The 8,776-nt window shown below is 52.0% G+C and overlaps 1 protein-coding gene across 1 annotated transcript; it reads left to right on the top strand.

Annotated features, from left to right (window-relative positions):
- The first annotated feature begins 619 nt into the window (after positions 1 to 619).
- Positions 620 to 7,940, top strand: LOC131422310 (cytochrome c oxidase assembly protein COX19). The gene is made up of 3 exons (XM_058569441.1): positions 620 to 730; positions 1,438 to 1,553; positions 7,066 to 7,940. The coding sequence occupies exons 1-3, from the start codon at positions 649 to 651 to the stop codon at positions 7,144 to 7,146; spliced, it is 279 nt and encodes a 92-aa protein (XP_058425424.1). The 5' UTR covers positions 620 to 648; the 3' UTR covers positions 7,147 to 7,940.
- Positions 7,941 to 8,776: the final 836 nt, after the last annotated feature.

The raw sequence follows: 8,776 nt of genomic DNA on the forward strand, positions 1-8,776 counted from the left end.
TGGGATTGCTGTTGTATATGTGTTCTGTCGTTGACCGAAACGTCGTGACGCGGTGCATGACTGCACTCACTCCTTCTCACCGGCCAAGCCCAGGATCAGGCCCTCGTGCCCACTGCCGGTGGGGAAGAGCCCTCCAGACACACGGAGAGGCAGAGACACTGGACAGCCTGTCAGGACTTGCGAGTCCGCCTGCCCTGGGCTTTTTGTGGATTGAAGCTGTGTGTCCTTGGGCAAGTTACTGAACTTCTCTGAACTTCTGTTTCCTCATAGCTGAGCCTCTGCCCCTGGGTTGTTGAGAGGGTCAGACTACCCAGACAGGAGAGGCCAGGCAAAGCAACCGGCCCAGGGGTGATCAGGGCCTTTCAGAGCCTGGCTGGGGAGGGGGCGGGGCCTGGGTGATGAGCAGGCGGGGCCCAGGCGGTGGGGGGCGGGGCCCTGACCGTGGGGGCGGAGCCTTGAGACGGTGGGGCGGGGCCATGGCTGTGGGGAGGCGGGGCCCAGGTGGCGGGGGCGTGGCCTGTGCGACGAGGCGGGGGCGGGCCGCCTGTCGCTCGACGTGCTCGGCGCTCGCGCGTGGCCTGCTCGGCGCTCGGCCGGCTGCCTTGCGTACTGCGCGCGTCGCGCTCGGAGGGTCTGGGAGGTGCCATCATGTCGACGGCCATGAACTTCGGGTCCAAGAGCTTCCAGCCGCGGCCCCCGGACAAGGGCAGCTTCCCGCTGGATCACTTCGGTGAGCGGCGGGAGGCCGGCGGGCGCTCTGAGGCCCGGATCCCAGCCCGGGGAAGCCGCGCGACGCAGTGGGCCACTGGCGTCCGCGCGAGGTGGTAGGGAAACTGAGGCTGGCACAGCCCCGCCCAGGGCCTCCCCGCGCGGTCCGGGGGTGGTTGCCGGACAGGCGATGGCCCTCCTGGACCAGGGAGGTGACTGTCGGAAGCTGCCCCGGCGCCGAGCGCGTGGGCCCCCCTGGTCGGGGAACGTAGTGTCACAGCGCTGTCAGCCGTTGTCTTTTCTGCGGTGTTCACGTTGGGGCTCAGACGACTCGTTCTTGGCACCTTGTGGGAAACCGAAAAATGCTGCCGGTCGCGCATTTAGTGGCCGGAGTTCTGGTTTTGGGAGAGCTGTTGAGGGAGCCTCCGTGAAAGTTAGGGCTTTGAAATTTATAGATTTCATCAATTATTTATAGATTGTTTTTCTTTCCCGACATTTGACCATGAATTTTCCAAACGCTCAGCCAAGGATGGCGCAGTGACACCCCCCCCCCGCCCCGTACGCGCCACCCGGGTTCGCCCCTTTCCTGCACCCAGTCCCCCACGCTGTAGGTTTGTTCTGTCCACTGTGGTATCAGCGTGTTTCTGGAGAAAACGAGGGTAAGGCTGAGGTGTGAACGTGTCGTGTTTCCACCTTAAAGAGAAAATGATGTTCTATTTTTCGTTCTAGGCGAATGTAAAAGCTTTAAAGAGAAATTCATGAAGTGTCTCCGCGACAACAATTTTGAAAACGCTCTGTGCAGAAATGAATCCAAAGAATATCTAGAATGTAGAATGGAGAGGCAAGTACATGCTAACGGTTGCCACTTCTCCCACTTCCCACCTCTCCCACCAAAACATTTTCCGCAAGAGGTTGGTGCAGTAGACTCATTCAGGCCTCGTGGTTCGACCTCTCTGTTTCAGAACTGGAGACCCACTGGCCCATGAAATTGAGGCTCATCAGATTAAATTGTCTGAAAGTTGTTTAGCAGATACTGGCATTTTTCTTGAGTGATAGCATCACACCCAAGTGCATTGCTCAGAGTATTTTCTCTCCAGATTTGGGTGCTCCTGACCTGTCGTTAAAGTTTCAGAATGATACACATAGAAGTGCTGACTGAGTCAAAAGCATGGAAGGTTGTGGGTTCGCAGTTTCTTTCTTTCATGTTCTCAGACATAAAAATATGCTCTGTTATTTGTTCCCCCTCAGACTCAGAGCTGTGTGGAATGTGACAGGGAGGACAATGGCTGTTTAAGAAATGATGAAATATGAGTGATTTGTCCTGTCTTAACCAAGATTCACCAGAGCTCTCTTTGAAACAGAACAAAAACGTTTCTAACTACGATCCATTGAGATTTTACTTAAAATAAGAACTGTTCTAATCCTTAATGGGGTAAAGTGTGTATAATTACATAGTGGGGGTAGGAACTTCTATTTCTGTCTTCGGAGCCCCTCCTTAGCTCACTAAGGAATCCAGTCTTCAGACAGCCTTGTCTCAAGACAGGTTGATATAAACCAATCCACTTTGAGCCTCATTTCCATTTTCCCATAACAAACGCAGATATTTCCCTCAAGGCAAAATCCACTGTGCTTTTCAGGCCCACAGGTGTGTCAAGGGCTGCCTGTGGACATTTGGGACTTTGAGGGTGATGTGCCTTCTTGGCATGTGGCCCTTGTGTGAGGCCCTTGTTCTGCCTTTTGAGCTGTTCGGGCTCACAGGGGCTTAGATTTGACAGAGGGCCACCCTGAATCCTGCTCTTTCCATCTTTAAATAGCACATTGGTGGGACCCACATGTTTAAATGACTGTCTTTTAAACTGGTGCATCTTTAAAAAACGAACTAAGAAAGTGTCTTCTTGGTACCTCCACGGTTTGGAGACGCAGTGAGGTTAGTCTCTGCCCTGTGTGAGCATGTGAGCAGGTGGCTGCCCTCTGAAGCTCACATTAATCAGCCCTATGACGACTGCAGTGCCCTGCAGCTCCTGCTTGGGGTTTCTCCAGACGTTTTGGCTGGTTTGGGTCCGCAGAGAGGCTCCAGGCTTGCCTGATGAGGCTTTCAGGCAGGACCAGCAGAAGGGCTCCCTCTTTTTTCCCCGTTTGCCCCTGGGAGTGAGCTGCCCAGGTCTCCACGTGGCAGTGCCTGGCTCGGCACAGCTTCTGTGGACCAGGCTCCCTGAGGCCCGCTGAGGACAGCAGGGAGAGAGGGCCGCAGTTGGCCGCTCTGTGGGTTCCATGATTTCAAATGGCTTCACTGGTTGGTCAGGCGATGTTTAGGTGAATGTACAGGGTGTGATTCTAACTTGGTCGGTTATTTTGACCATAGACTTTGGTTTGTTTTTAATGAAAATCCTCAAACATACAAAAGTAGAGGATAGTCTGGATAATGTGCTGAAATCCCAAACGTTATTTTACTCCTGCTTATTTCCATATGCATCTTTTTAAAAAAACTGGACCACAATAGTTTTTAAGGTTGCCTCATGAGGACTTGGGGGCCATTTTTGCCTGATGTAAAAGCACATACGCTATTTGAGATGTGGATCACATTTTCTCACAGGAAAAACTGTTGAAATTGAGATTACGTTGTTGGCAAAGACAACAGCAAATACACGTGTGATCCGTGATCCTCAGCCTCGGTAATTGTTTTTGGTCCAGTTCCTGCTCAGTGCGGGAGCATCAGTGGGCTGTAGGGCCGAATCCTGGTGTGCTTGGGGGCAGGAAGGCCGGGCCCCCTGACTGGGCTGTGCGAGGTTAAAGGAGATGGTCCTTAGGAAGGAAAGGCTCCGCACACTTGAGGGTGAGGCTGGTAAATATTACTTATTTTTATCATTACTCTGGCCCTAAAGACTATGGAATACATAAAACTTCAGTTGCAGTGAATCATGAATTCAGTGCCTCTAAAATGATGGCACTGGAATAAACAATTGAGAGCAATTTTGCTTTCCATGAAGATTCCAGGGTCATCTTAATGGCTCCACTTAAAAAACACTGACCAGGAAATGAAACGTTTTCCTTGGTCAGTTCCCTCATGCTAAAGAGAGGCGTTAGAATCATCCTTTTTGGCTTTAGAACTTGCTAAATGTTATAGGCATTTTTGGTGATCTTGCCAAGGAGCTGGATCTTACAAAGGTTTATGGATTTGTGGAAGGAGGATATCCTGAACCACGTTTTATTTGGCTTATAGTTTTTCCTCCTTGTTCCTTCTTTGTGCCGCTAGACACGCAGGTCTTTACCGTTATAACAGCGCATCAGGAAGAGCAGCTGTTCACTCCCTGCGCCTGCCGTCACGAGTCACAGACGAGGCGGCCTCAACAACACGAGCGTGTCATCTCAGCTCTGTAGTGAGAAGTCTGACATGGGTCTCATGGGGCTACAATCCAGGCGTGGGCAGGGCTGGTCCCCCTGGAGGCTCCAGTGGAGGATCCATTTCCTGCCTTTTCCAGCTTTTAGAGGGGCCCGCTTTTCTCCATCTTCAAAACTGACAGTGCTACATTGCTCTTATCCTTCCTCCTCCTCACATTTTTCTCTCTGACCAAAGCCAGGGAAAGTTCTCTGGTTTTGAGGATTCCTGTGATTAGGTTGAGTACACTTGGATAATCCAGGATAATCTCCTTATCTCGAAATCAGCTGGTTAGCGAGTTTATTTCCATCTGCAACCTTAAGTTCCCCCACCACGTAAGGGAACACAGGTTCCAGGGACTAGGGTGTCATCTGGGGGTCATCGCTCTGCTGACCACAGTGAAGTCTGAGAGGTCAGTCTTAAGAACTGTTGGCCATTGTACTCTTTTGCCAAGGTGTGGTGAAAATTTATCATTGTTTGCCTGATTCGGGTTTAAGGAGTGTCTAGTGAGTTCCACTGCTGTGGAACTACTTTACTCCACTGCCAGGTTAAATGGTACTGCCTGGGGTTTGCCGTTCTGGGGACATTTTCCTGATAGGTGAGTGATGGACCTGACGCAGGGAAAGGGACCGCCTGCCGCCGACGTGTCCGAGGGCGGGCCAGCCCCTCAGAGCCTGTCTGTGTGCTTTCACTCCCACACTCAGCCCCTCTCCGCCAGGTTGAGGACACTGGCCTTTGGGGTCGTCTAGTGGCTTTTCACCAGGCCAGCACAGAGAGTTCAGAGACCACATGATAAGGGAGGTTGCTGGAGGCTGAGCGGCCCCCACCGTCTTAGCCTCGCCCACCTGGGGTTTCTCAGCACCTGCACGGCCTATAGGCCTGTGCTCTTGCAGCGGCTGAGTCTCAGCTCTGGGCTGCCCTGAGCCCTTCACTTTGCTGCCCAGCTCCCCCAGCATCCTCTGTCCCTGCTGCCCACCTTCTGTCTCCCAGCTCCATGCCTGTTTCCAGGGCAGACTGGCCACCTTTCCCATGACACTCCCTGATTTTCCAGACGTGAGAGGGATGCTCCGTCTTCTGAGCTTACATAGCAGTTGATGTCTCTAGGTCTTAGTGTTTCCTGGGCTCCAGTTTGTTTTTAGTGTGTTTCATTTTATTGGTTTTTGTTGTTTTATTGCACTTCTTTCCTTGCTGATTGTAGCTTCCTACAGAATCAGTGCACCTGCTTCACTCTGTATCCTGCATGGGACATGGGGTGCATACAGGGTGTCCCTGATATTTGTGGAGATGCCTGAGCCTTCTGGTCCCGCCCTGGTTCCTAAGATGCTGAGACAAGGGCCAGAGGGCTGCATAGCTCGCCTGGGACTACAGGGCAGGAGCAGGGCCGCCGTCGCACCACCCAGAGGGCACCGGGCACTGGGAAGGCAGCGAGGCCACTCTTCAGGTGGCCCATCCAGCTTGTCCAGTGCTTCTAGGGACATGGTCAAATGACTTAGTCTGGCCTACAAGAGGACTTTTTGTTTTTAAGTGGATTCTAGGTTTCTGTAATGGAAGTTGTCCATTAGAGAACACACATTACAAGCGCACACAAAGGTAAAGAGAATAGGACCATGAAACCTGTGCCCCATCCCCCAGCATCAGTAATTGCCAACAGTCTCCCTTTGTTTTTCCTCTTTCCCCCCACTTTTTGTGGTCTCCACTGCTGAAGTCTTTGAAAGCAAATCTCAAACATTCTGGCTGTTTAAAACGGTTATTATATTTAGTTTTCTTAGTGAGGACGGCCTATAGAAAAATCAGGGAGTTGTGCTATGAGAGGTTATTTCCCAGAGCTGTTTTGTGTTTCTGCAGAAGTGTGGCCAGCTTGCACTGGACCCCACAGAACCTGCAGAAATTGCGGTCACCTGAGCAGGCACCTCGCAGACGTTCTGAGGTCTCCAGCATGGTCGGGTGGCCCCTGGGTCTGAATGTCCTAGCCTGCCCAGGTGGTGGGGGATAAATGAACACAGTGGTGTAAGGTGGGACACGGTGTGAATGATGGCGGCCGGCACGTGGCGGGGCATCCCGTATGCCAGGCTCGGGCTGGCGGTTCCTATTAAATTCTCCTGATGAGTCTGGGAGGTGAGCTGCTTGCCCAGGCTCCGGAGGGACCTGTGCTCTCACCACCACAGAGGACGGATGGCCTCTCTGAGAGTTGCTGTCATCCCACCCCCACCCCCAAACAAAACAAAACCCGATCTCTCTCCCCTGGAGTGTGAGTGATGGGAGGCAGGCTGGGGGAGGCTCGGTGCTGGGCATCTTGATCTTTGTGGTTCTGACTTAAACGGACACAGCGGGAGGGTGGCGCAGAGGTGGTTGTAGAGAAGCGACCAGGAGCAGGGCACGTATGTCCGATATTGCTAAGCTATAAGTAAAGCTAACAAGTACCAAATAAAGTCTTTTCTATCCCCTGCCTTGTCAAGTGCCCCGTCACAGTGACCTGGGAGCCAGGTTGAAGTTGGAGCCCTGGACTCCTCACACATCTGCTCCAGAATGTGGCAGTTTGGGGAGTCCGGCCACAGCCCACCCCTTCCCTTCCTGGTCCTGGCTCCACCCTGCACCCAGGGGGCTGTGTGCATCCTACGTGGACACCCCAGGGTGCACACCATCCATCAGCGGCTGCCCCTCTCGAGTCTAGAGGTGCACGTGTTGCTCGGGAAGAGGAGGGCCTCAGAAACCCTCAGGTCCCAGGTGCTGGCAGTGTGGCCCAGAGGGGGGCTGTTAGACTTCGGGGGGCTCATCCTGTTGACTGTGTTGACTCTACCCCGTGGGGAGGGGCCCGGCAGAGGGGCTCAGTTCTAACGGTACTGCTCAGGGGATCAGTCTTCCTAAGAATGGTTTGGGGGTGAGATGACAGCGAGTGAACAGAGCTGGCACAGCCTTGCGTTGATGTCTCTTCATTGTCTTCACCGTCCACCTTGACAACTGTCAATTTTTCTTTTAGGCAGCTGATGGCACAAGAACCACTGGAGAAACTGGGATTTGGAGATCTGATAGATGGGAAATCAGAGACAAAAACTCAAGTTTGACGGGAAGAAGGCCACCGGGCTGTGTCAGGGGTCATCCGGGATGGAGTGTGCTGCACGAACCTGTCACCCTGACGGTTTACTTCTTGGGTAGTGTGAGTTAGAAAGGGGCTTTCGGAATGTCCTCAAAATAGTCGCACAAAATCAAAATAGACATCCCCTCCTTGATGGACATGTCTCATAGCTGGGGCATGGCTCGTCTTCGGAGGCTTCCCAAATTATTTTGAACAATTGTTGTTCTTTTTAGATTCTTATTTTCCCCCAAGGGTGTTAGGTTTCATCTTTACATCCCTGTGTGTGACAGACTTCCTCAGGAGGCTGGGATAGCAGGAGGTAAGAATGCTGAGTGACGTCTGGGTTGGTGCGTGGGCACCACGGCGCTCCTGTGAAGTGGTGGCTCTCTGTTACGATTCTGCGTATCTTTTCAGTGCTAAAGTACTGAATGCTCACGAATCTCTGTCTATTGTGTAGACAGATACTGTCAGAAAACCATTCCCTAACAAAATGGTTTCCTTTTTGTACTTGTAAATATATATGCCAGCTTATTTCCTTTTTTTTCTTTTAACAAAAATAGTGTGCAAACTAGGAAGTGAGTAATAGAAATCTCTTGGCTTTTGATATATTTGACATCGTGAATTTTTCCTGGTAATGCCTGAACACGGTGTATCTTTCTGATCAAAGGGTCATTTTCTCATTTGTTTCAGGCTCTATTTATAAAACTAGATGTTTAATTTCAATAATTCATTTATTGTAACTCTGGAAAATGGAATGTCAGTACATTTGTAGTTTGACTTACACGGTTGTCTTCCTGTTTCTTTACGCTAAGAACACCCACACCTGCACATGAGCCAGCCCTTGCTTCCAGGTCCTCCGAGCATGTCCTGGAGGAACACACTGTAGCATCATGTTTCCATTGACCAGTGCTTAGGGCAGTACTTCTCAGCCCGGGCTGTTACCTGAATTGCCTGCAGATCATTTAGACCTCACAGGTGTCCAAACCCTCAGCCAGATTTCTGGGGTGGTTCTGAAATGTGGCCAGTGTTCAGAACCACGAGCAGAATGTTGAATGCGTGTGGGTCTGGGCCTGTTTGCCCTCGGACCTGCCCCTATCGGCTGCCTTCCCTGACTCCTGGTCACTTGGTTTTTGTCCCGTTGTGGCCAATGGGAGATGGTGTTGGGGGAATCTAGGGTATGTCCCCGCTGGGACAGCAACCCTGGCGCTGTCTGAGCCTTCTCCAGGCCCTCGAAGGTGGGAACAGCCAGCCCTGATTCCTACTTCTGCCGGGTGACTCGGGCCTGGGCTTTGGGAAATTGCCGCCCTCCGCTCCTTGGCCGTGGCGGCTAGAGGCGTCTCTCGCCCGCGTCCAGTTCTCTGCAGTTAACGTCCCTCTGTTTTCAGTCCTGCTATGTGGATGTCTCTTGGTCAGACCCTCCCTGAATCAAGTCCTCCCACGGCTGGTTCCATCTCTGTGGTGCTCACTCAGCGCCGTTGACCACGTTAACTGGTCAGCCCCAGCTGCTCCATCTGCAGTGCGTCACGGTTCAATATTTGGTCTCTGTCTTACACTTCTAGTTGTGCTGCAGATATTTTGCATATTATTGCCTAGTTTATGAAAAGTGTTGATTTTTATCA

Source organism: Diceros bicornis, chromosome 26, assembly GCF_020826845.1.
Source record: "Diceros bicornis minor isolate mBicDic1 chromosome 26, mDicBic1.mat.cur, whole genome shotgun sequence".
Lineage (NCBI taxonomy): Eukaryota > Metazoa > Chordata > Mammalia > Perissodactyla > Rhinocerotidae > Diceros > Diceros bicornis.

Excerpts from the sequence above, each read along its gene's own strand:
- LOC131422310 (XM_058569441.1), top strand. The coding sequence starts at position 649 with ATGTCGACGGCCATGAACTTCGGGTCCAAGAGCTTCCAGCCGCGGCCC. Across the intron at positions 731-1,437 it reads CTTCCCGCTGGATCACTTCG|GCGAATGTAAAAGCTTTAAA; the intron begins GTGAGCGGCGGG and ends TTTTCGTTCTAG. Across the intron at positions 1,554-7,065 it reads AATGTAGAATGGAGAGGCAA|CTGATGGCACAAGAACCACT; the intron begins GTACATGCTAAC and ends TCTTTTAGGCAG.